The 27,441-nt window shown below is 40.3% G+C and overlaps 2 protein-coding genes across 3 annotated transcripts; one reads left to right on the top strand and one right to left on the bottom strand.

The window, feature by feature from the left end:
- Positions 1-1,088: 1,088 nt before the first annotated feature.
- mier1b (mesoderm induction early response 1b, transcriptional regulator) lies at positions 1,089-15,640 on the top strand. Of its 2 annotated transcripts, none has more exons than XM_083928453.1 (13): positions 1,089-1,094; positions 1,820-1,844; positions 3,441-3,589; positions 9,335-9,517; positions 9,612-9,741; positions 9,839-9,906; positions 10,311-10,383; positions 10,515-10,666; positions 11,469-11,550; positions 11,649-11,743; positions 12,417-12,463; positions 13,262-13,389; positions 13,801-15,640. In XM_083928453.1, exons 3-13 carry the CDS (start codon positions 3,488-3,490, stop codon positions 14,115-14,117), a joined length of 1,377 nt encoding a protein of 458 aa, XP_083784579.1. In that variant the 5' UTR covers positions 1,089-1,094; positions 1,820-1,844; positions 3,441-3,487; the 3' UTR covers positions 14,118-15,640. The 2 variants fall into 2 exon arrangements, with proteins under 2 accessions (XP_083784579.1, XP_083784578.1); XM_083928452.1 differs by having other exon boundaries at positions 12,336-12,463.
- A 155-nt stretch (positions 15,641-15,795) lies between these two features.
- LOC310958196 (nucleotide sugar transporter SLC35D2-like) lies at positions 15,796-26,906 on the bottom strand (the record flags this gene model as incomplete). The annotated part of the gene is made up of 13 exons (XM_083929045.1): positions 15,796-18,672; positions 18,781-18,833; positions 19,903-19,985; positions 20,080-20,158; positions 20,242-20,309; positions 22,863-22,955; positions 23,035-23,137; positions 23,215-23,283; positions 24,430-24,501; positions 24,597-24,664; positions 24,780-24,866; positions 24,953-24,986; positions 26,719-26,906. 13 exons carry the CDS (start codon positions 26,904-26,906, stop codon positions 18,662-18,664), a joined length of 1,008 nt encoding a protein of 335 aa, XP_083785171.1. The 3' UTR covers positions 15,796-18,661.
- Positions 26,907-27,441: the final 535 nt, after the last annotated feature.

The raw sequence follows: 27,441 nt of genomic DNA, 5'->3' as shown, positions 1-27,441 counted from the left end.
GTCAAGTATTAATTCAGACGGAAAAGCAATACTTTCATTCTATACCCCTCAAAACGATCCGTGGGTATATTATTTAAATAATCAAGCTTTTAATGAAGATTCTACATATTCAACCTTTTAATATTGTTGAATAATGCTTGGTGTCAAATATGTGCTGGCATGGTTGTGGTTCAGTGGGAACACTAATGCATATGCTATGGAATTGTCCTGCTGTTAAATAATTCTGGCAAAATATTGTCAATGATGTAACATCTATACTCTATACTATGAGATTGCACTCTGTCCAATTCTGTGTCTATTTGGAGTGGATATTGATGGGATACAGTCCAGAAATTCACAGAATATTTTTGCACTTGCATGCTTGGTGGCAAAGAGGACTATCCTCCTTAATGGGAAGGAACGCAAAAACAACTGCTTCAGTGTAGAACTCTGGCGAAATGACTTTATGGACATCCTTGCTATGGAACAGGCTGCCTTGACTCTCAATCCATTGGAGAGGCCTAGTGCCCTGCAAGGCCCCTTGGACTACATGAGAACCTTAATGTGTACTTAATGTGTATTTAACTGCAGCTAACCTTCCCTCCCCTGGTCTTTGTTTTGTATTTTGTCTGTTGGCTTTGTTTATGTCTTGTATTGTCATTGTGTCATGATTGTGAAAAAGCAATAAAATTTAAATATATATATAAAATATATATATATATATATATATATATATATATATATATATATATATATATATATATATATATATATATATATATATAAAATGTTGAATAATGTTAAATATTATTGAATAATTGTAGGGAGCTCCTTGAGGGTTTTCTCTGTTTTTAATCTCTTAAATGTAATCTTGTTTTTGTTTTTTTTAACATGTGCTAAATAAATAAAATCAAAACCGTGTAGACTTATATGTATTTGGGACGTTTGTGTTTTTTTATTTAATGAATATAATATTACATAACACATCATGTCACTGCATCATCCATGCATTGAAAGCATCATGTCCTCTTGATACTGCAGGTGGGCGGGGCTCCACATCCGGGAACTTCCGGCTAACCCCTGACGTGACCTGCAGGATTGCAAACATGGCGGAGGTAAGAAAGTGAAATAAAATATTCGGGGAAAAAACATTTTTTTGTACTGCAGGATAGTTACTTCAGCCGAACATGTACGTCGTTGTCGCGTTGTAGCTTTAAAACGCGAAATTAAGAACAAGGTGTTCGCGTTGCTAGGTGATAGAAATGTGTTGTACACGGGCATGTTTAGTAAACTTCGGATTTAAGCTAACGTTAGCTGCGGCGTTAGCGACGTTAGAAAGAACCCAGAACTATCCGTTAGAACGGTTTTAATCACACAAGTAGCGGTAGTTTCATTATCAGAGCTGTTGAATGTGTTGTTTTCCGAGCATTACTCGCAGGCAGTCGATAGCTCGGACGCGTTAGCTGGATAACAAGGTTAGATTTGTGTTTGTATTTGTGTGTAATAAGTTAAATCGACCTAGTAAAACTCTCGCCTGCCGTAGCTAACTGTGGTTGGATCTGGCGGTAAACACACACCGTAGCTGTGGTACTCTTACATCCATTTTCTCAACAGGAAGTGGCGACAGTATTTGTTTCTTTTCTTTATTGAACTGCAGGGAGCTTTTAGGGCAACAACAGGGTCGAGCGCGCTTTTTTTTTTTTACCCCCTCCTCCCCTCCTCTCCCCTCCACCGGAGTAACTTGTCATGTCAGCGGCCAAACGCTTTTAATTATGCATCTAATAATGACATATTTGACTCAAGCGGCTCTCTAACTTAATCTATGTTTTCCTTATTACAGTCCTCCGTCGGGAATTCGAGCCCAGGTATGTAAAGTTGGAGCTATTCTGTTGTTGTTGTTTTTTGGGTGCATGGTATGTGTTTCAAGCTGCTGTTCAAACTCACATTTAATAATAATGCGTATTCAATTTGATGATTAAAGGGACGATTTCTTGTCTTAAGTGAAACACTTCCATCAAAATCCAAAACACAGGCTTAGATCCTGCCATTATTCCCAAATTGACTGATGTTCTGAGACTTCAGTACAATTTTATTTATAGTGACAAATCCAAACAAAACACTTTTAAGGTTCATACGGGTGCTTGAAATGCTTGAATATTAGTGTTGTCTTTTGAAGGTTTGAAAGTACTTGAAAATGCTTGAAGTTGTATCCTCATTTCTTTCACAACAAATTAAATTTCTTATCCTTCTGGTATTATGAAACATAGTTTCAGATGTTTATAGAATAATACCATCTCTTTTAACGTGATTTTTATAAAAGTGAAATAATCAGTTTCAATATGAGTGTATTTATAGAAATATGGAATTTACCACGGCTGTAAGGTGCTGGAAAAGCTTGAAAATTGACCTTGAAAGTGCTTGAAAGGTGCTCGAATTTGACCTTGGAAAAGGTGCACAAACCTTTCACTTTACATATAGAGAAGGTCTAGACCACACTCTATGACTTATAATTTACAGACACAACAATTCCTCTAAGAGCAGCAGCAAGTCGCACTATCTATCTATAATAATGATTATAATAATAATAATAATATACCGTATTTATCCAGAAAACATGTGCACACAGTGGCAATGAAAACCTTCCTTTTAACAGGCAGGGACGTCGAACAGACCCGGCTCTATGTCGTGCGGCCATCCTGTATAATATCAAATCATTTTAATGTTATTATGTTATGTTGTAACAACACCAGCAATGATAAATAATAATAGTTTATTGTTAGTATGGGTTTTCTGATTTGTTTACACCAGTAATCTTTGTAAAGAACAGGAAAACATTTTCAGTCATGATTATTTTAAAAAACACAAAATACTTATTTTGTAGCTTCAAGTCAAACCTGTGCAAATATATATTTAGGACTAGACGATATGACCAAAATCTTCTATCCCGGTGTAGGTTCATTTATATCTCGATATCGATATATATAACGTATTCTCTGGTAATTCAATAAGTAAATAGTTTATACGTAATAACCACATCGTAAGGGCTATTGTTGTTTACTTCTGTGTGAGTTTAATACGGGGGAAAAATAGAGTATTGAGTGTTAGTAGAGTGTTTTCTCATTTTTTTAAGAACTTTAGTGCAAAATATTTCAAACAAGGTTTTTGAATTAAGTTAGCATGTGCTTGTTATTATCAATTTAAATGACAAAACTGCATCAGGATACGATAACATTGATAAGATAAATGTAAATTGATAAATGATCGTATGGAAATATCATCCAGCTCTATGTATAAGCAACACATTTATTAAGGCTAGGGTTGGACGATAAGATTATATTTACCATCAGAGTTAAAAAAAAATGGTTTGACCTTTATTGGATTTCCACAAGTAAATGTTTAATTCAGTAATATTTTCAGTCATTTTAACAATATTGATTTAATTATTGGGGTCCCTTTTCTAGGAGGTTCAGCACGTTCCGATGACCATGATTTCGACCCATCAGCAGACATGCTTGTCCATGACTTTGATGATGAACGCACCCTGGAGGAAGAAGAGTTGTTGGAGGCATCAGATGAGACCAACGCCAACGAAATAGAAGATCTTGCACGGGTGAGTGTGTGTTAAAAAATGCTGTGTTGCTCAACATTTAAATAGTCTCTTCAATCAGTTTGAGAATAATGGCAGGTCCCAATCCAATTCAATTCAATTCAATTTTATTTATAGTGTCGAATCATAACAAAAGTTATCTCAGGACACTTTACAGAGTAGGTAAAGACCACACTCAATGACTTATTTATGATTTACATAGACCCAACAATTCCTCTGTAGAGTACAGTGGCAACGAAAACCTTCCCTATAACAGGCAGGAACGTCAGACAGACCCAGCTCTGTAGAGGACGGCCATCTGTCTTGACCGGTTGGGGAGGAAGAAAAGGAGAGAGAAAGAGAGAAAAGACACACAGATGGACAGAGAGAGACAGACACACTTCCAGAGATGCAAGCAAAGCAGTAACTATAATAATATTTATAGTAATGTGAATATAACGTATATGTTAAGACAGTTAATACAACAAAATACCGTATTTTCACGACCATACGGCGCACCGTACTAAAGGGCGCAGTCTCAGTTATGTGTGCCATTTCTGTATTTAACACACACATACGGCGCACCGGATTATAGGGCGCAGGTTTTATATACCGGTACATATTCTCTACTACGTTTAAATACCTCTACTGCGTATTTAAAAATAGAGCGGGAGCAAAACTGAGTATGTATTTCATGTATTTATTACATGTATTTATTACAAAGTATTTAATCAAAGCCATCAAAGTCATCATCCTCTGTTTCTGAATTAAACAGCTGCGCTAAATCAGACATGCCAGTTTCCCCTTCTTCGCTGTCAGAGTCACTTTCCGTGCCGTGCGGCTCCTCGGAAATGATGCCGGCTTTTGCGAAAGCTCGAACAACAGTGCCAGCAGACACGTTAGCCCAAGCATCTACAATCCATCCGCAAACTGTGGCGTAACTTGCCCGGCGCTGCCTTCCACTTTTGGTGAAACTGTGGTCTCCGTCGGTCATCCATCGCTCCCACGCCGCTCGCAGCCTTACTTTAAACGGCCGGTTCACGCCGATGTCGAGCGGTTGAAGTTCTTTTGTCAGACCTCCCGGAATAACAGTAAGCACAGCGTTCATTTGTTTCACAGTGTTTTTCACATCAGCTGTGAGATGGGCACGCATGGAGTCACAGATTAACAGCGATGGTGATGCGCGGAAAAAGCCACCTGGTCTCCTTACATACACCTCCCTCAGCCACGCTTTCATCATCTCCTCATCCATCCAGCCCTTTTCATTTGCCTTAATAATGACTCCAGCTGGAAAAGTCTCTTTAGGCAAAGTCTTCCTCTTAAAAATCACCATAGGCGGCAGTTTCTGTCCATTTGCGTGGCAGCCAAGCACAACAGTAAAGGAAGCTTTTTCATACCCCGTTGTGCGTATCGCTACCGTTCTTGTCCCCTTCTTCTCCACCGTGTGACTCACCGGGATGTCGAAAGTGAGCGGCACCTCGTCCATGTTGGTGATGTGGCTTGGCTGGATGCTTTTGTCGGCGATGTGTTTGCCGCAGAAGGAGTGGAAGCTCGCCAGCTTTTCATTATAATCCGCCGGACGCTGCTGCGCTACTGTAGTCCTGGTCCGGATGGAAAAATGGCACCGTTTCATAAAACGAAAGCACCACGACGGACCTCCTTGAAAATGTTCAATTTTCATTTCTTCCGCTAGCGTTACTGCTTTTAGTCGAATAGTGACCGTCGAAACGCTCGCCCCACTCGTTCTTTGCTCAATGATCCACCGCTCCAGTCTTTCCTCCAACTCGGGCCACCTGGCCTTATGTCCGCGGAAACTCAGCAGCGTCTTCTTCACCTGTCGGAGTTCGTTTTCCATCTTCCTCCACTTGCGAACCATCGATTCATTAATCTTGAGTTCTCTCGCGGCTGCTCGATTTCCATGTTCCTCTGCGTAGCTGATAGCCTTCAGTTTAAACTGTGCTTCATATGCGTGTCTCTTTGCCTTTCTCAGGGTTGTTAAGACAACAATGTTTTGCATTAAGCACATACCTGTTCTTTTATACACAAGCCACGCCCACTATCCCCCTTGAACGTTCTCTCGGTTCTCAACAACGTCCGCAGTAACACAAAGGGCGCACCGCACTATTGGGTGCGCCGCACATTTTGAGAAAAAAAAAAGACGTTTATATGCGCCTTATAGTCGCGAAAATACGGTAGTAGAAACAAGCACAGCTAAGGTGACAGAATATGACAATGATAATAATTATGGTGGCACATGGTGAACATGATCAATGATGAGTAGTGGCAATAGCAGCTACGATACAGCTACAAATTTTATAGTTTATTAAACTAGTGATAGTATATATGAGTAACAGTGATAATAGCAGCAGGAAGCGTCATGTAGGACCACGGCAGCAGGCACCACCACGATCAGCAGAGACCTGCGAGACGACAAAGCACAAACAGCTCCGTGGAAGAAGCTGAATTAGTAACATGCATTGATGAGACATGAATGATACAGACAGAGAGGAGAGAAGCTCAGAGTATCAGGAAAAGTATTATCCCCCGGCAGACTAGGCCTATAGCAGCATAATTAAGCAGAATAAAGTCTTATCGTAAGCCCTAGCTGTAAGCTTTATCAAAAAGGAAAGTTTTAAGTTTACTTTTAAATAAGGGGACAGTGTCTGCCTCCCGAATAACATTTGGGAGTTTGTTCCACAGAAGAGGAGCTTGGTAGCTGAAGGCTCTGCCTCCACTTCTACTTTTGGAGACTCTAGGAACGACGAGTAGCCCTGCATTCTCCGAGCGCAGAGATCTAGTTGGGTGATGCGGTACTATTAGCTCTTTAAGATACGACGGAGCCTGACCAATAAGAGCTTTGTACGTAAGGAGAAGGATTTTAAATTCTATTCTGGATTTTACAGGTAGCCAGTGCAGAGAAGCTAATACAGGAGAAATATGTTCTCTTCGATTTGTTTTAGTTAGTACACGAGCTGCAGCATTTTGGACCAACTGGAGACTCTTAACAGACTTATTGGAGCAGCCTGATAATAAGGAATTGCAATAGTCCAGCCTAGAAGTAACAAATGCATGGACAAGTTTCTCTGCATCTTTCTGAGACACAATGTTCCTAATTTTTGCAATATTACGCAGGTGAAAATATGCAGTCCTTGTTGTTAGTTTTATGTGAGAATCGAAGGACATATCCTGATCAAAAATAACACCCAGATTTCGTACTGTGGTGCTGGAGGACAACACAACATCATCCAGAGTAACAATGTCTTTAGCTATTGAGTTTCGGAGGCCTTTGGGGCCAAGTACAATAGTAGTTTTGTCTGAGTTTAACATCAGAAAATTGCAGGTCATCCAGCTTTTTATTTCCTTAATGCACATTTGAAGTTTATCTAACTGATGGGTTTATTCCGGTTTGATCGACAAATATAATTGTGTATCATCAGCATAACAATGAAAATTTATGGAGTGCTTCCTTATAATATTTCCTAAGGGAAGCATATATAAGGAGAATAGAATCGGTCCAAGGACAGAACCCTGTGGGACTCCGTGACTTACTTTAGTGGGAATGGAGGATTTGTCATTAACATGTACAAACTGAGATCTATCTGATAAATATGACTTAAACCAGCTCAGTGCGGTTCCTTTAATGCCAATTAAATGCTCCAGTCTCTGTAGCAGGATGTGATGGTCAATAGTGTCGAAGGCAGCACTAAGATCTAGTAAAACAAGTACAGAGACAAGTCCTTTGTCTGAAGCTATTAGAAGGTCGTTAGTAATTTTCACCAGTGCTGTCTCAGTGCTATGGTTTGCTCTAAATCCTGACTGGAAGTCCTCAAATATCTCATTATTATGTAAAAACTCACACAACTGATTGGTGACTAATTTCTCGAGGATCTTAGAGAGAAAAGGAAGGTTAGATATAGGTCTATAGTTGGCTAGTACCTCAGGATCAAGACTGGGCTTTTTAAGAAGAGGTTTAATTACAGCTACTTTAAAAGACTGTGGTACATAACCTGCTGATAAAGACATGTTAATCATATCTAATACAGGAGTGCTAATTAAAGGTAACACTTCTTTAAGTAACCTAGTTGGAATAGAGTCTAGGAGACAAGTAGAAGGTTTTGATGCTGAAATAGTAGAGGTTAATTTGTTAAGGTCGACTGTAGAAAAGCAGTCCAAGAATATATCAGGTTGTACAGTTTGTAAGGTTCCTGGGTTTGATGAAAAATTGGTGCCAAGCGAGTTGATTTTGTCTCGAATAGTTATAATTTTGTCATTAAAGAAGGTCATGAAGTCGTTACTACTGAGGGTTATAGGAATACATGGCTCAATAGAGCTGTGGCTCTCTGTCAGCCTGGCTACAGTGCTGAAAAGAAATCTAGGATTGTTCTGATTCTCCTCTATTAAAGATGAGTAATGTGCTGCTCTGGCATTACAGAGGGCCTTCCTATAGGTTTTAAGACTTTCTTGCCAAACTAAGTGAGATTCCTCCAGTTCAGTGGTGCGCCATTTACTTTCCAACTTTCGCGATATTTGTTTTAATTCACGGGTTTGTGAGTTATACCACGGAGCTAACTTCCTCTGTTTTATCATCTTCTTTTTTAAAGGAGCAACAGAGTCGAGTGTTGTTCTTAGAGAGCCTGTAACACTGTCAACAATGTGATCAATTTCAGAGAAACTAACGTTAGTGCAGGAGTCTTGAATATTAGGATAAGGCATTAAAGTAAATGCAGATGGAATCGCTTCCTTAAATTGAGTTATAGCACTATCAGATAAACATCTAGTGTAGACACTTTTACCCAGAGGTGAGTAGTCCTGTAATATGAATTCAAAAGTTATTAAATAATGGTCTGATAAAATAGGATTCTGTGGAAAGACTATTAAGTCATTAATTTCCACACCATAAACCAAAACAAGGTCGAGGGTGTGATTAAAACAGTGAGTAGGTTTATGTACACTCTGACTAAAACCAATCGAATCTAATAGAGAGATAAACGCGATACTGAGAATATTATTACTGTCCACATGAATATTAAAATCACCTACAATGATTACTTTGTCAGATTTAAGGACTAAATTTGACAGAAACTCTGAGAATTCAGACAGAAATTCAGAGTACAGACCAGGAGCACGGTACACTATAACAAGTATAATTGGCTGCACAGTTTTCCAGGTTGAATGTGAAAGACTAAGAACAAGACTTTCAAATTAGTTATAATTTAGTTTAGGTTTAGGGTTTATTAATAGGCCTGAGTCATAAATAGCTGCAACGCCTCCTCCTCGACCACTGCCTCGAGGAATATGAGTATTGATATGACTGGGAGGAGTGGATTCATTTAGGCTAACATATTCTTCGGGACGCAGCCAGGTTTCGGTCAGACAGTAAATCAATATGGTTGTCTGATATCAGATCGTTTACTAATACAGCTTTAGATGACAGAGATCTGATGTTTAAAAGTCCACATTTTATTTTCTGATATTGTTGCATAGTCGCAGATTTTGCGTTGATTTGTATTAAGTTTTTCTTTATAGCTCCTCTTCTGTTCATTTTTGATCTGTTTAATTTAAATGATCGTGGGGCAGACAGTGTTTGTATACTAAACTGAGCTGGAAAATGCTCCACAGGGAGCGCAGAGAGGTGTGCAAGACTGCCACTCTGCTTCCTGGGCACCTGCGATAAGGGCAGCGCAGAGAGGTGTATTAAACTGCGACTCTGCTTCCTGAAGTTTAGTTAATTTTACAGTGTAAAAAACGATGTTGCTTTTCTTTCGACAGGAGGGAGAGATGCCCATCCATGAGCTGCTGAGCATGTATGGTTATGGGGGCGGTTCACCAGCAGATGACGATGAAGAGGAGGAAGAGGAAGAACCAGAGGAAGAAGAGGATGATGAGGAAGAGGAAGAGGACCTAGACAATGATGAAAGCAGTAGAAGCACCGGCGAGTTAAAAAGAAATGAGGTATGTCTGTGTTTGTCTAGACAATGATATGGTTTTCATTAACTTAATCTATTTTATTGTGACTGCAACTTTTTGTGAATTTTTGTGTTTTTAGGGTGAGGGTGTTAAGCTCTCGTCGGGACCGGGGGATGAGGCCCAGGCAGCCTCTGAGGTTCGCACACGCTCAGTCAGGTCCCTTGGCACAGCAGAACTTATTCGCTCCCAGAAGCTTAAGTACTTTGAAAGTATGTGCTATCTTAACTCATCGATTCTCCGCTTGTTGAAACTAAATGTTTATGGTCGCATGTGATTTGGTTAAACAGATTTCACATTGTGCCTCAGGTAATAATGATGTCGAGGAGGAGTCGGATGAAGATGAGGACTATGTTCCATCTGAAGACTGGAAAAAGGTGTGTAAGAACTTTATTTATCTGTGTTGGACACGTGTACTCCCAGCTTACAGCTTGAGTTACAGTACGCTGTCAAAAACATTTTCCAGAAAAAAAACAGCTTTGATCAGATGAGTTTGTATCCAAGCTGCCTCCTATTTATGTCTCATTTGGATGGATTTATGGCTTCAAAAATACACTGCAGAAACACTATACTGAAACCTTTCTAAAGGGAAAAAAACAAATAGTTGCAGTGGAAGAATATATTAATTTGTTCAATAGTCCAATGAAATATGTGCTGCGAAATTATGCATATATTACTCCCTGTTTCATGGTGCAAAGGCAGGTTTCATATTTGTAATAAATTATGATGTAATTGCCACCCACTCTAAACTGATCATAAACTGTGTGTTTAATTCCAACAGGAAATCATGGTGGGTTCAATGTATCAGGCAGAAACTCCTGTCGGCCTGTGTAAATATAAAGACAATGAAAAAGGTAAGGTGGATGCTTGTTGTCAACATCTGCATATTCTAAGCCGTAACAGTGAGTCCAAACGAACTGAAGATGCTACAGTAGACAAAAGGTTGACATCCCGTTGCCTTGTTTTCTATGAATTTGTCCTGTAGTTTATGAAAACGATGACCAATTGTTGTGGAACCCCGAGTGTCTTCCTGAAGGTAAAGTGGTGGAGTTCTTGACAGAGGCGTCGATGCGGACTGGAGAGGAGAGGGGAGTGGATGCAATCCCAGAGGGATCCCATATCAAAGACAATGAACAGGTGACTGCAAAATATCTGCAGCTTGTTCTGGAGGATAAGGCTGGCCAAAGTCGCTTTTTTTCTGACTGTGAACAAATCCCATGAAAAGACTAAAACTGTAACAGTAGATTGATTTTACAGTTATCGGTGTAGTCAAACCTGTTATATCTTATTTCTCTGTGCAATAGACCTTAGAGGTGGCTTTGCTGAATTAGTTTGTTTGAAACATTTAACTCACATGGCTCACACCAGCTGTTCCTGCTCCCTCTGATAGTCACATAACACGTCTTTGTCTCTGGACAGCATGACACGTGGACAATACTGGCTGACGTGAAAAAAAAACAAATAAAACTTGCTCAACTGAATCACGCCCCTGAAGACCTCTCCATGTTTCTCTGGTAGACTCAGTTAGATGGTCGAGCCACCAAATGTATATCAATCCATGGCTGAAATACACCTTTTTCTTTACTCATGTTTGAGTGATGTTGGCTAAAGACTACCGTGCCAAGCTGTTCTAGTTTAAACTAGAACTTTTTAAAAATGAAACTATATATTTGTGGTGAAACTTTAAAAGATTTATATCTTGAGAAGAAAGGAACGGGCTTGGTGCTGAGTGCTACAGACAGGATGAGAAAGTAAGAAATAGTTGAGAGACGGACTAACACGTTGTTGGTCTTTTCATGGGTTTGTTGACAATAAGAAAAATATCAGTTAATGCCAGCATTATCATTTAACTCAAAAGAGTTGTGATCACACTGTATAACGTGTATATATTTTTTTTACTTGGTAAATCTAACTGGTTTGATCATTTGTTTCCCTGTAGGCATTGTATGAACTAGTGAAATGTGACTTTGACACAGAGGAAGCTTTAAGAAGACTTAGGTTTAATGTAAAAGCAGCCAGAGGTAAGTTAGCTTTGAGTTTTCTCTGCTGCAACATGTTTGGTGTAATACAGTGTTCTGTACTGGATCATTAAGATAAACGCATATTCTCTGTGTAACAGAGGAGCTATCTGTCTGGACTGAAGAGGAATGTAGAAATTTTGAACAAGGACTAAAAGCTTATGGAAAAGACTTTCATTTAATACAGGCCAACAAGGTAAGAGAAGTGTTTAAGAGCCACATCAATGAACCATTTCTGAGTAGAATGTTGTCAATCATCTTACATTTATCATTTGATAATCATGACATTCATTTTAAATGTATGTTGATGTCTTTCCTGTTTGATGCTCAGGGTTGGAATCAACCTTGTTGCATTTTGAGACAAATCAAATTCCTTCACTTTTACTACGGTTGTCAAAAGCATCAATACTTTGATACTTTTTTAATGCCACGTGTTTAAAATTAATGTTTTTTATACTAGTATTGTCAGAGATTATGTTATTCTGTTTTTCAAACTATATATGTTATATGTATAATGTTGTTGTTAAATATATTGTTTGTATAGCTGGAGTTTGCAACGAAAATAATTTCCCCCTGGGATTATTAAAGTATCTCTGATTCTGATGGAAGTTTAAATTTCAGGTATCATGACAACCTTGGTGTTTACAGTGTTAAAGCGTTTGTAGATCATATGACCATTGTCCCAAAGCAAAAATTTGATTTGTCTCTTATTTGAAATTGTGCTGAATCTATCTCTTCAGATGATGGTAATAATGGTTATTTCATGTCTGCTGAATTAAATCTTTCAGGTGAGAACTAGGTCTGTAGGAGAATGTGTGGCCTTTTATTACATGTGGAAGAAGTCTGAGCGTTATGATTTCTTTGCACAGCAAACCAGACTTGGGAAAAGGAAATACAACCTTCACCCTGGTGTCACGTAAGTTACAAATATATACTTATATACAATTGTGTGCACATGATTAATGGAAGACATTGATGTTTGGATATGGGATTTGTTTAAAATAATACAATAAATGTTTTGTGATCCAAAACCACAATGCAAACCTCAAACTTTCTTTTTGTAACAATGAGTTACATTGTTGGTGGGTCCTTTTGTATACACACATTAAACATTAAAAAACCAGGCAGATCTTGAATTAGTGAAAAATAAGGTGGGTTTCTTTTTTTAGAAAACAACAAACACAAGTTGGGACAGGTATTGTAACTCCAATAATTGTAAATGTACAAAGTCAGACAGCAGGATGACATGTTTTTACTATGTACTCCTGATAGAATAACTACTATAAAAATTTAAAGCCAAATTCACATTAACCACTTCTGCATGTCCGCGAGGGTCCGCCTCGTTACCGCGAGACGTTATCGTCTTCGTGTTATCTGCCCATGTCCGTGGGCTGTCTGAGTGAATTCATTAAATGAGCTTGTCTTAATAGATCATTTTGCTGTATTGGGAACACCTCATGGATGTGGTGATACCACCTCAACAACCACAGCAAGCAACACACAGCAAATTGATGGGAGTGTGTACATTTATCAAACAAGCTGGCATAAAACGCTACAGTCCAGTGTGCAGTACTAGACCCAAACTAGGACCCACCAGCAATCACTGTTTGGTTCAAACTGACAGACCACACTACACACAATAGGCTTGTATTTTTAAACCATATCAAGATTGGAGGTTGTGCGTAACGGCTTGTGTGCTGCTGTGTGTCATCAGAGACTACATGGACAGATTATTGGACGAGACAGAGAGTGCGACGTCCAGCAGGGCGGCGTCGCCTCCTCCCACCACCTCCAGCAGCAGCGCCAGCCACTCAGAGAGGGAAGACGGCAGCAGTCAGAACGGTGAGCTAATAGGGAGTCTAAGGTCTATGTGAGGTGATACATGGATACTCCGAGACCAGTAGCATTATTTTCTCCTGTTGTTGCTCAGCACTTGTACATGCAGAATATGATATATTTATCCCACTCTTCCTCCACTGTGATTTGATGGTTGGGTAAAAAGTATCAGCGATGAGTGCAGTGATTAACAGGCAGCGCTTGGCGCCACGTCATGCTGCCGGTGTTTGTAGCAGAGCGTAAATATGCGGCGTTCCCATTGCAAAGCATAAAAAAAAAAATCAGAGAGAAACACTTTGGCGGACACATGGCCTCACAATGAAAACAATTGTAATTTAATTTTGTTTGTTTGTTTTATTTGGTTGATCCATAATTGAATTGTGTCAAACCACTCACTTTTTCATTTTTCATTGCCAGGTATCGGAAGCCACAATTCGAGCCACCCAGCCGATGGCGCTCTGTTGCCCCAAGTAAACCAAGTCAAACCTGAGTCCATTCAGTCCAACGGTCCCTCACATCCGTTAGTGGAAGCTCCTCCCCCCATTTCAGATAACAACTCCAACGGCTGCAGCCAACCCAGTGCTATCAGTCACGACCTAAACGGTTCTCTGGAGCCTCCGCTGGACCACAGAGACACAGCGACAGCACACGAAAGGCCGGCCAAGAGATGCAGGACGGAGGCCGAGCCTTTGGGCCAAAGCGAGGTGGAACCTTCCAGAACACCGGAGAACTGAAGGATACTGAGTTCAGTGATGTAGACTAATAGACGCTGAATTTTGGGGGAAATCGTGCCCGTTTCCCTCAGTTATGGGCAGAAGTCAGGGGTGAACCGGATAAGGAAATGTGAGCCCCTCTTAGCCCGTGAGCGCTCCTGAGAGCAAAGACTCCCTCTTTGGTGTGGTCAGAGGTCACTGAAATTCACACCTTGAAGAACACAGCCAACCAAACTGCAGCAAGTCCCTCCAACTCATCCATATACTGACTGCCTGCAGAGCTCATCCCAAAGTACCGCAGCTTCATCTTGTCCTACAAAACAGCTTCTCCTACTCATCGTCTTTATTCCCTTTTTTGGAGACTGACAAAATTTTTGCCAAGTATTTCCCTTTTTCTATTTGTACTAAAATGAATCACCTGTGATATTTTTTTACACGAGAGATATTTATATTTTTTAACAAAAGAAAACTATGATGGGTAAACTGCTATTTGATTATTTGATGAAAACCGTTTTAAACGATTTGTGTGCTCAAGTTGTCAAAGAAGAGGCAAAGTAGACAAACACAAGACGAGTAAAGGCCGGTGCTGTCGCCGGCTCTCGTTCGTTGCACTTTGATTGTATGTTCCTCAACTTCATTAATAAGGAGTGGTGTCGAAACCCAGCAGAATAACAATTGTCACTCCTCTTCTGTACCTGCTCTGGCCTCTATCCAACTTTGTTTGAGTCTGATGAATAAACCAGTGGGTTAGTCCCTCTGCAGGTTTGTTTGTGTAAAGCAGCTGGCATCAGTGATGTCCTGTATTATAACTCATCATGTAGAAGATCGCTGTATTTTTGGATTTTCATAGTCAGTGCTTTGCTCAACGCTTTGTTTTTACTAGACAGAATGTCCGTGATTTTTAATGTAAAGTTTGTATAGATTTCTTACCTTGAGCAGTTGGTACATTTTTTTTTTATACAGTATATATAACTGTCTGTTCATCTCTGTATGTTCCAGTCTTCCTCATAGGCTGTGCTTCTTTTGTTGAGAAATCTTTCGCCTGTGTTGCTCTGAGATGGATGTAATTAAAAAAAGTAGCCATTCCTTTTTCCCTCTCTTTTTGGCAGCACTTCCCATTATGTGTGAACTTGCACAATCTCAAATGTTTGTTGCAAAGAACCTCATCTTTCATGCGTAGAAGAAAAAAACATTGAGCATGCTGCTTGCCTTTGGTTGAAAACCTCTGTTTACTCAAAGTGCTTAGTTTCAACCATAGACTGTATCTATGGTTCCAACAAATATTCCCCATCTTCCCTCTGTAAGTGGCTCCAGAGCAGTGGGTTGACATGGAGGGGTGTGACCTGAAGGACCTGAATGGTTTGGTACAGTCGCTGTTCAGCTTGACGCTTACCTGTTTTACTTTGTACTCCCGCTTACTTTCACAAATTTAAGACAAGTTTGTCTCAAATAATGTTGATCCATGTAGTCTTCACCTTTTTTTGACAACAATGGGGTTTTTTTTTCTATGTAAATGACGACATGAATAAAAATGAAGTGTATTCCAAGACTGGATAACATTGGCTATATTTAATAAATGTATTAATGAGTCTTGAGTTGTTGTGAGTTTTCAATATATTGATTATTACAAAACGCAACACAACAGTTTGATTCCAAGGGTTGAATTTAATTTTTCTTTTTTAAATACAAAACATGTTAAAAGACTTAAATGTTATAATCACTCTCCACCACACTGGCCTTGAAATAACCCTCCATAATGTGACTGCATGAGATTCATAGTGACGTTCCACTGAATATGACGCTTAAAGTTTAATGCAAAATCATCCCATGGTCTGTTTCGGCCCTTACATACATCAAAAAAGCCACCGAGACCGTTTTTTTCAGTGTAACTATTATTAATGGAGAAATCCAGGAGAGTCGCTAACAGCCGGACGTGGCTAACACTGATTAGCTTGGGGCAGTACGGTGAAGGCATTAAAAAGCTTTTTTAACCACTAATGCTGCTCAAAATAACACCAAACCTCTGCAGCAGCATGAGAAGAGTCCTTACACATAAAACAAAGCATCAATGGGCTCTTTCCTTTTGGATTGACTTTGGTAATCCACTTGAATGGACTTTACTACGAGGAGCTGGAAGTTAAGTCTTTAAAAACACTCTTTTAATAAACAATTGGTTCGCTAATGTTGGGGTAAAATTAGTCACTAAGGGTCAATGAAGAAACATTAAGATCGGCTTTCTCCATGTGAGTTTATTCTATATAATTTCCTTGCAAGGAAAGCCGTCTTCCAAACGTCTGCGCAAACGGCTCCCATCTCGAAGAGTGCCCCCAAGGTCAGGGTCTGCAGAGTTTTAAATACAGATAGCACAAACAGCCCAGCTGGCATGACGTCTACAGCAACATATCAGGGCACAAGGGCGACTCGTCCTGTGTTTTGCGTTACAGAGTCATAATTATAAATACCAGTCCCACTTGTATCACAGGATAAAGGGAAGTACCTTCACAAGATATACAGGACTGTACATCGCATGCAAAGATAAAGAAAACATCTGCATCATGAGGAGATAAAGAATATGTTCTGTCCTGTGATTTAAACCCAAAAACATGTTCATTTTAATTCATGTCACACTTACTAAATTATTGGTGCTTTGTTTTAATTGTAGGGACTATTCTCATGCTACTGCAGAGGTTTGGTGTTATTTTGAGCAGTATTAGTGGTTAAAAAAAGCCGTTTTAATGCCTTCACCCCAATGCCCCCAGCTAATCTGTGTCCGGCTGTAAAGCGACTCTCCGGGATTTCTACGTTAATAGTTGTTACATGAAAAAAACTGTCTCAATGGCTTATTTGATGTATATTAGTTTTGAAAAAGACCAAGGGATGATTTTGTGCTGGAATTACACTTTAAGCTGTGGTGTATGTTTTTTTTAAAGTCTTCCTGCAATGAAAAAATGAAGTTTTTAACCTTGTTAACATTTCCAGCTGTTGTTTTTTATTTGACGCATCACAAGCAGTCAACACCACTGCTGCAGTGGAAACGCAGCTAAGCTAACGCCAGCTAACGTTCACAAACGCTGCAGATAACTAACGTTTGTAATGCTCAATATGGCTATTAGCTATGTAAATATCAAATGCTAGCAAAAGGAAATATAAATGCACACATAACTTTTCACCCAACCACACGATGTTCACTACACTTTCAAACGAGGCATTTAGGAGGCAGGAAGTGTGCCCCGTTTAATTCCAGCTTCAGCTTTAGTATCTTTGGTGTAACTCGTGGAGCTCTGTCTGATATCAAGCCAGAGTACATGAGATTTTTGGAGTTTTTTGTGGGGAAACCATGGTAAACAAAAGCCTTGTGTCAGCTGAACGTAAGAATGTATTTGTGTGTTCAGGGAGGATCAATTAAAAGCCAGTATGGAGAAAAGGGTCTGATAAGAGCGACCAATAAATCAGTATGGCATGTGAGTATAAAAATAGAACAGAAAATTAAAATCTACCCTTTAACTGTAGTGATTTTTCAAAAAATAAAAATGCTCTTGACTTTGTATTTAAATCAGTGAAATATAATTGTAAAAATGTTGATGCATTTAGTCTTAATTAAAAATATAAAATTTCACAGTCTTCTCTGTCTTAAAGCTGCAGTCGGCAACTCTGGCAGCTCGAGCTGACTCAGTCAAATTTTGCCTCCCCCTCAACCAACGAGCTCCTCCGCTCTCTCCCATCGAGTGCTCGTCAGTGCGCGTGCACCAGATTCCTGTGAATGTGCTGTCGGGGCGACTGTAGCTCAGTTGGTAGAGCGAGTCGGCCAATGTCCGAAGGATCGGCGGTGCGATCCCCGCCCTGCCCTGCTTGTGTCGTGGTTGCTGTGTCCTTGAGCAAGACACTCCACCCACCTTGCCTCGTGTGAACTGCTTTATGTTTGAGGTGGTGGTTGGAGGGGCCGTAGGCGCTGATTAGCTGCCACGCCCCCGTCAGTCTACGTAGTTTACCACCACCATGTATGTCTGTGTGAATGAATGGAACCTGGACTCTGTAAAGCTGAGAAAGGTGCTGTATAAATCCAAGCCATATATGTCCCTTCCCTCATCGATAAACAGCATGGAGTACACGCTACTCGTAGGTAGACTGGCTAACCTACTCATAGTCTTTTAGCGTACACCTAGCTTGGGGCATTTGCCTGTGATATTGTAACATGTGCGAGTGGGGAGGGGGCATGTGTGGCGTGTGCACAAACTGTCACTGACAGTCAGCTCTCACACAGCCCTGCACTGAGTGGACAGGATGATATGGGCGGTGGATTTTTGCAAAACAAACAACAGGCTCGAGGTGCACGTAGGGAGTTTTTTTCTAAAACCGGATGATTTATGTCGTTCTATCGGAGTATAGTGTCGGTTTCAGTGAATATAATCCAAAAAATGTTGCCAACTCCAGCTTTAACATGATTTCAACATAAACATGGTGACAAAATACATGAATGTTTTAAAAACATTTTGACAGAACACGGACAACATGAAATGTATCCTGGACGTGCGCAGTTCTTCAGTGTCGCGTCGGAACTCCTTGGTTTACGCCTTTTCTGTTAATTTTGATGCAATTACAATACATTTCAGGAACCTGCAGCTTGTTCAATTTGTGCGTATGTTACGGCGGAGGTTTTCATTCACATTATTTGGACTGTTCTTACTTGTTCGCTCCTGTGTGAAGGTGATATAGGAGTACACCAGGCTGCCAGCAATGCTGTGGGAAACAAAGATGGCAAAATTAGTTCCCCAGAAGGCAAACACCAGCTCCACAACACAACGATTTAAAAATTCCATATTGTAAAAAGTGGTTCCATTTCTTTTTTATTCTAAAGCAAGTCGAGGTGCTATATAAACGCTCAGTCCACAGAGAAATGCCTGTAGCCTTTATTCAGAAACGGTGTCTTTAAACGAGCCGTCAGGACTTCTGTATGGTTGTGATGTCACAACTTTACAATATAAAAGTAGAAAGTGCTGCTACAGTCATTCGCCGGCTGCAGTGACTGTGTGGAGACGCCGAGAGTGCAGATGAGGAAAACCTGAAAATGCCGACCCATCAGAGCAGACTGGGCTTCTTTGGGGAGATGGGCTCAAAGAGACAGGCACTAAAACACAGAAGGTGATTACAGGTATTTTCAGACCAAGCCCCAACCACAGCGACTTCCTGGTTGATAAAATAAGGAGGTGCCAAAAACTACAGTTCGTAGAGTGTCCACTAGGGGCAGGTTTCATAATAAAGGAGTTTCTCATTGACCCCCTGTTTAAGGCCTGACCACTTGTTTAAGGCCTGGTACAAAAAACACATTCTAGTCTGTATGTTTAGGTCATATCTCCATGACAACACTGAGGGTGGTGACCTTTCTGCACCAGGCTAGTTTTTATTTTATTGGAGGGTAAAGTTTATGAATAATTAGGGGCGTGGCCTCTTGAGTGACAGCTAGCCCCTGGCCCCCACTTCTCCTCGGAGGTATACGCAGCCAGATGGACGTATCTCCCTCCCCCGAAGTCACATACATGCCCTTTTATGGTAAAAGGAAATGAGGCGGTGTCAAAGTCTGACAAGATGGAGACTCCCGTAGGCGAGGATTGGATCAAGTTGAGAGAACGGACCTCGACGTAGAGGATACGTCTAACTTTTATACAGTCTATGATTCAGACAGACAGTATGAGAATAAAAATGGATTTTTGAACATTAAAGCATGTACACATATTCTACAAGAAACCCCAAAAAAGTATGAACCTGAAAATGAGCACAATATGGGACCTTTAAATTGTGTGCACCTTACCTGATGTTTAGACCTATGAAGTTAGTCCAGGAGAATATGTAGTCTCCTCCAAACACCATTCCAAGGTAGGTCACGAGGATATTCTGCAAGAATCGAAGACAGAGTCACCACCCACATCTGCATTCATGAATGTTTATCAGCCCACAGGGGGGCAGGACCAGTGTGAAAATGACCTACCTTAATACAGCCCACAATGGAGGTGGTGAGTGCTGAGTTGTACTGCGTGCTCAACATGATGGAGTACATTAAAATGAAGCTGCACAACACACGGAAGAGGGATTAGACAAGAGCAGCGACGTGGGATGTTATCTATTGACAAATGATGGATCTTGAGTTTACCCCATGACACAGGAGAGCACGAACTGCACAACAAACAGCTGATCAGACCATCCGTTATACTCGAACCCCTGCACTCAAACACACACAGAGGAGATTCTCAACTCTAGTTGTCGGACACTAAAGGCCCGTCTACACGTATTCACTCTACATTTTGGGCCTCTCGTCCACGTGTTAACAGTTTTAGGTCCCCAAAACAGAGCACATGTTCAAAACTCTGGCTATTGTGTGTCCGTGTGGAAAGGATGACATCGTCAGTTGTTGCTTTTCACAAGCATGGGCCAGAAACAACAACAACAATAACGGGCTGGTTTGTTTACTTTTGATACGTACGTTCACCATAGACTGTATATAAGGATGGACAGCGTGACAGCTCCCTGAAAGTGACACCAAAACATCTGGATCTGCAGTATAGGTCATAAGTCCCGCCCCCTCAATGTTAGCGGATGGGACATGGCCATAAGTACACATACAGTGGGTACGGAAAGTATTCAGACCCCCTTAAATTTTTTACTCTTTGTTAAATTGCAGCCATGTGCTAAAATCATTTAAGTTCATTTTTTTCCTCATTAATGTACACACAGCACCCCATATTGACAGAAAAACACAGAATTGTAGACATTTTTACAGATTTATTAAAAAAGAAAAACTGAAATATCACATGGACATAAGTATTCAGACCCTTTGCTGTGACACTTGTATATTTACCTCAGGTACTGTCCATTTCTTCTGATCATCCATGAGATGGTTCTACACCTTCATTGGAGTCCAGCTGTGTTTAATTCTAATGATTGGACTTGATTAAGGAAGCCACACACCTGTCTATATAAGACCTTACAGCTCACAGTGCATGTCAGAGCAGATGAGAATCATGAGGTCGAAGGAACTGCCTGAAGAGCTCAGAGACAGAATTGTGGCAAGGCACAGATCTGGCCATGGATACAAAAAAATTTCTGCTGCACTTAAAGTTCCCAAGAGAACAGTGGCCTCCATAATCCTTAAATGGAAGACGTATGGGATGACAAGAACTCTTCCAAGAGCTGGCCGTCCAACCAAACTGAGCAATCGGGGGAGAAGAGCCTTGGTGAGAGAGGTAAAGAAGAACCCAAAGATCACAGTGGCTGAACTCCAGAGATGCAGTGAGGAGATGGGAGAAAGTTCAAGAAAGTCAACCATCACTGCAGCCCTCCACCAGTCAGGGCTTTATGGCAGAGTGGCCCGACGGAAGCCTCTCCTCAGAGTAAGACACATGAAAGCCCGCATAGAATTTGCCAAAAAACACATGAAGGACTCCCAGACTATGATAAATAAGATTCTCTGGTCTGATGAGACAAAGATAGAACTTTTTGGCCTTAATTCTAAGCGGTATGTGTGGAGAAAACCAGGCACCGCTCATCACCTGCCCAACACCATCCCTACAGTCAAGTGTGGTGGTGGGAGCATCATGCTGTGGGGGTGTTTTGCAGCTGCAGGGACAGGACGACTGGTTGCAATTGAAGGAAAGATGAATGCGGCCAAGTACAGAGATATCCTGGACGAAAACCTTTTCCAGAGTGCTATGGACCTCAGACTGGGCCGACGGTTCACCTTCCAACAAGACAATGACCCTAAGCACACAGCTAAAATGACGAAGGAGTGGCTTCGGAACAACTCTGTGACTGTTCTTGAATGGCCCAGCCAGAGCCCTGACTTGAACCCAATTGAGCATCTCTGGAGAGACCTCAAAATGGCTGTCCACCAACGTTCACCATCCAACCTGACAGAACTGGAGAGGATCTGCAAGGAGGAATGGCAGAGGATCCCCAAATCCAGGTGTGAAAAACTAGTTGCATCATTCCCAAGAAGACTCACGGCTGTATTAGCTCAAAAGGGTGCTTCCACTCAATACTGAGCAAAGGGTCTGAATACTTATGTCCATGTGATATTTCAGTTTTTCTTTTTTAATAAATCTGTAAAAATGTCTACAATTCTGTGTTTTTCTGTCAATATGGGGTGCTGTGTGTACATTAATGAGGAAAAAAATGAACTTAAATGATTTTAGCACATGGCTGCAATTTAACAAAGAGTAAAAAATTTAAGGGGGTCTGAATACTTTCCGTACCCACTGTACATTTTTCCCCAAGGATGGTTTCTGTCGCTGGAGGTCATTTTTATCACGGTGATGTGTGTTCAAGTGTTTGTTTTTCCTTTATGTTTCGGTTTAATTCATTATTCGATGCTATAAAAACAGTTGAAACATCATGATTGACAGCCATGAGCGACTCGCAATTGGTCAGTGGGAGGAAGTGGAGCCATGTCACCCATCCTTACATACAGTCTATGAAGTCTTTGTTTGATACTGGATTGAGATTGGAATGCAGTAAATTTAATTAAAAAATTAAAAAACGTTAGCTTTCAGTTTAAATCAAAATTTTTCCAATTGATGGTCCCTTTTGCAGTGCGCTTTTTTTTAGTGCGGACAGGGATAATTTATAAAACGCAAGTTGTGTAGACTGAATTCTTTTTTTCTGAGCGGAGGGAAAAAATATCCATAGTGTCACGTGTAGACAGACCTAAATTATAAATACATTAACATAAATATCAAACATAAACATGAATATGTGTGTTAAAAAAGCATTCCTTACCACTTGCAGATCCCCTGAGTAGTAGGCGTACGCCACAGTGGGGAAAACCATGATTAAAGCGTTGTAGTAGAGAAGCCCGTATTTGCCAAGTTCCTATGGGAACAGCAGTATTCAGTACAAATGAAACGATGCAGCAAAGAAGCATCGCACACAGAGAGGCAGCACTGCTCACCTTAGAATCAAGTTTCTGCTTCACGTACGCCCCACTGGCCGCTGTCAGGACATTGTTCAACATTATGAACATGTATCCTTCGAGGTCGAAAGCTAAATCGGCGCTACAAAACACGTCAGAGAATGAGACACGTGTGAACTGGATAATGTCAATATATCATGGGTATGAGTGTCATCTCACCTGGCAGCAATAAAAGCACCAAAGATCATGGTAAAAACTGTGATCTTAATCGACGCAGAGAAAGTCTTTCTGCGGGAAAAGGACACGGGTTAAAATGATTCATCTGCAGGTTTCAGCACATTTAAATGTTAATGTTAAAGTGTAAGTCCGGCAAAAATGGAACCCACTGTCTTTTTGGGCATGAAAACACATCAAATCAGCCATCGAGACAGTTTTTTTGGTTGATCAACTATGTATGGAGAATGTATAGACGCCACAAAGGGCTTACGCTAATGAGCTCGCGGCGGTGCGCTGAACGCATCCAAAACGGACATTTTTAATGACTATTATTACTCAAAATAGCCCTCCTTTCATTTCTGCATCAACACTTGATAGACATCTTCACAAACAGCCAAGTAATAATGCATTTCCATAGAATTATAAATGCCAAAACTTTACTCCTTGAGCTAAACTGCAGTGCATTCGGTATTTGACTTGTATGAACTACCTGTCAACATGGACCTACTGGAAAGGCAGACTTGTAAAACAGTCTTTTTTTAAAATAAACTCGGGGTTCCTTAACTATGTCGTTGGTGCTCTGTTTTATGTGAGAGACTCTCATCATAGGGTGAGAAGTTCAACCATCCGTGAGGAACTCGGAGTAGAGCCGCTGCTCCTTTGCGTTGAAAGGAGCCAGTTGAGGTGGTTCGGGCATCTAGTAAGGATGCCCCCTGGGAGCCTCCCTAGGGAGGTGTTCCAGGCAAGTCCAGCTGGGAGGAGGCCTCGGGGAAGACCCAGGACTAGGTGGAGAGATTATATCTCCACACTGGCCTGGGAACGCCTCGGGATCCCCCAGTTAGAGCTGGTTAATGTGGCCCGGGAAAGGGAAGTTTGGGGTCGCCTGCTAAAGCTGCTGCCCCCGGGACCCGACCCCGGATAAGAGGTTGAAGATGAGATGAGATGAGATGAGTGTCTCTCTCTCATCATGCTACTGCAGAGGTTTGGTGTTATTTTGAACAATATTAGAGGTTAAAAATTGCCATTTTGGATGCATTCAGTGCACCGCCCCGAGCTAATCAGTGTTAGCCACCTCTGGCTGTTAGCGTCTCTCCGGACATTCTCTATACATGCTTGACCAACAAAAACAACTGTCTCGATGGCTGATTTGATGTATTTTCATGCCAAACAGACCACTTTCGCCGGACTTACACTTTAAATAGTGCAGAGGAAACTTACTTCAGCAGGAGTCCCTCAAACACCATGGTGAGAAAAATAGTGAACCTCCTCAAAACTGTAAACATGGGTAAACTTGGAAAAAAGGAAAACATGGTGTAATTTGCAGTTTCATATTAAGGAACTCATGTTTCATACATAATAAAACACCCTCAAAGAGAGGCTCTAACTTGAGTCGCTGTGTCCCAAACAGCCCTGATATTTGATTCCCGGCGTACAGTAGAGGCAGTGGAAACATCTGGAAAACACACACAAACACTTGAAATGTTAAAAAAAAGTAGTTTTGATCTTAAAAGTTCTTCTTATTGTTGTGTTTTTCAGTCCTGAGTGAGACATCAGCGTCACGCTCTTACCTTTTGTGGTATACTCAAATCCATATCTGGAAACGAGATGAAACCCAACGCCTTCCCCGTCCTCAGAACTACGATTGTAGCCAACATCTGCAGAGTTATTGAAGCAGATGTATCAGGCAGTGTATCAGGCTCTGTTCACAGGAAGTTTCTGACTCAACTTAAGACAAACTTACTTGGCCGATTCCGACACATGTTGACGACGGAAATCTGTAAAACATGTAGACAATGTTCAGAATGAGAGAAAAAGGCTCAAAAATGCAAAAACAAGTATTTAGCGTTCTCTTCTAGCTTTGCATATTTTGCACCAGAACATAAATTAGAAACAGTGACGGAGAAAATACATTTATTTAATAACTGCACTAACTTAAGTACTTGATGATGCTTCTTTATACTTACTGTACTCCCCTACATTAATCTGTTTAGAATTGTATATCTTGTTTCTAGCAGCCTCTTTGGCAGTAAGATGTAATTGTAGGCGAGCCAGTTTTCTCCATGGACATAGAAAAAAGCTTTTCTGTCATTTTTGCCCAAAAATCAGGAGACATTTTTCTTACTGAATTACAAGAAAACACATCATCTTATTAAAGCTGTTGTATTTGCTGATGTGGTATTACTTTTCCACAGATCTTCTGTCCGAAAATAGGGACAATTTCAGCAAATATGAAAAAAAACAACCTATTTTCTTACAGGAAGTTTGTCAAAACTCAGTTTAAGTAGAGAATAGTCATAAAGGCCGTGCAGTGAGTCAGTAATGTTAGTTACACAGTCATGTGAGTGCTTCGCTGCCTAAAGGATATTTACACAAAGAGAATCATTAAAAGATCCCAACCACCGGAGTCAAGTCGTTCCAGCTGCAACATTTAAGTGACGAACACATTAATTCATTTTTTTTTGTGTTTTTTTCCACCTTTACTTTTGTACTTTTAGGCTTTGAATGCAGGAGTTTTACTTGTAAGAGCATCAGTGTCTTATTAGCAGTGGTGGAAAGTAACTAAGTACATTTTTGAGGTATTTGTACTTGAGTAATTCCACTTCATGATACTTTACACAGAGGAAATATTGCACTTTTTACTCCACTACATTTCTTTGGTTTACTTTGGTTTCTGGTTACCTTTTTTATTGTTTTATTTTAAAAATTAAAAACAGACACAAACAATATACATAAGCTTCATCACAACTCAAAGCCAACCAGAGAAACAAAGAAGGAGAAAAGAGAATGCATCATTAAAACTGGTTTCTGGTGACTTTACAGATTCAGATGATTAATCGAAAAAATATCAACAAATTAAATAACATATTGTTATAAATTAAGCTACACAGCAGAATATAAAGTTAATTAAATTAGCCTCATGTTTATCAGCTGCAACATTAAAGTGATATTTACATTAATCTATCAATAATTATAATCCAGTAATATATTATTCTGACACAGGCAATTCTGCATAATGAGAACTTGAACTTAAAGTACATTTTTATGTTAATACTTCTTCACTTTTACTTAAGTAACATTTTGAATGCAGGACTTTTACTTAAGTCACACTTTTAATACAGGACTTTTACTTATAACAGAGTATTTCTACAGTGTGGTTACTAATTTGACTTAAGTCACACTTTTAATACAGGACTTTTACTTATAACAGAGTATTTCTACAGAGTGGTTACTAATTTGACTTAAGTCACACTTTTAATACAGGACTTTTACTTGTAACAGAGTATTTCTACAGTGTGGTATTACTACTTTTACTTAAGTGAAAGCTCTGAGTACTTCTTCCACCACTGCTTGTTAGTATATAAGTAGCATTTCTGAACTGTGGTAGTAGAACCTTAACCTAAGTTAAGGTATTTCCACAGTGCGCCATAAGTACATACAGATCTGCATACTTTCCTCCACCAATGCTCCACCATGTCCCCGTGTGTTGCTCGTACTTTGCACCTTTACCTGTAGCTGCTGAGGACGCTTTTGTTGACAACAACGATGAGGAACGAGCTGACTCCGTAAAACCCCGCAGCCAACAGTTTCAGATGCACCGGTGAGGGGCTGTCTGTGGCCGCGGAGGATGCTGCTGCTGCTTCGGGTGATAACTTTCTGTCGCGGAGCTCCCTTCGACGTCTGTGGAGCTCTGCCATCGTTCACGTATCATTGACACGGAAGATTCTTTTGCGCATGCGTAGAATATGGAACGTTGGCGGCGATGACGGAAACGGAAGCGGGTGAAACATCTTAATTCATGCATCAGCTTTGATGTAACAACAACAACAACAACAACAACACAGATGTTACATGTGACTGTCTTCTGGGCTGATTTTCAGTTGGACCTCAAAAAATATATTTTAGTAAAAATATTACATGTAGAGAAACTGACCTGTTACTCGTAAATAAATAAATAAATACATATAAATAAATGCATTCAAATTTAAAACTATTATTCCTAATTATTACTATTTATGCCAATCTTATATCCTATATCATTTTATAAGAAATTAGGCACATCCTTTGTGTGCGTTCATGATTGTGTTAAAATGTTTGTGTACTTTATTTTATGAGTGTGTATTATTCTACTTATGTTCTGTTTTCTTTGTTTTCTTTTGAATCCTGTTTGAAGATATTTGAAAAACCGTGCTTTCCGCCACTGAAATGCACCGAGAGCTTCATCAGATGAGC

Source organism: Echiichthys vipera, assembly GCF_963691815.1.
Source record: "Echiichthys vipera genome assembly, chromosome: 15".
In the NCBI taxonomy this organism is placed as follows: Eukaryota; Metazoa; Chordata; class Actinopteri; order Perciformes; family Trachinidae; genus Echiichthys; species Echiichthys vipera.
The sequence above is the reverse complement of the archived record's forward strand: the minus strand, read 5'-3'. Positions and strand labels throughout refer to the sequence as shown.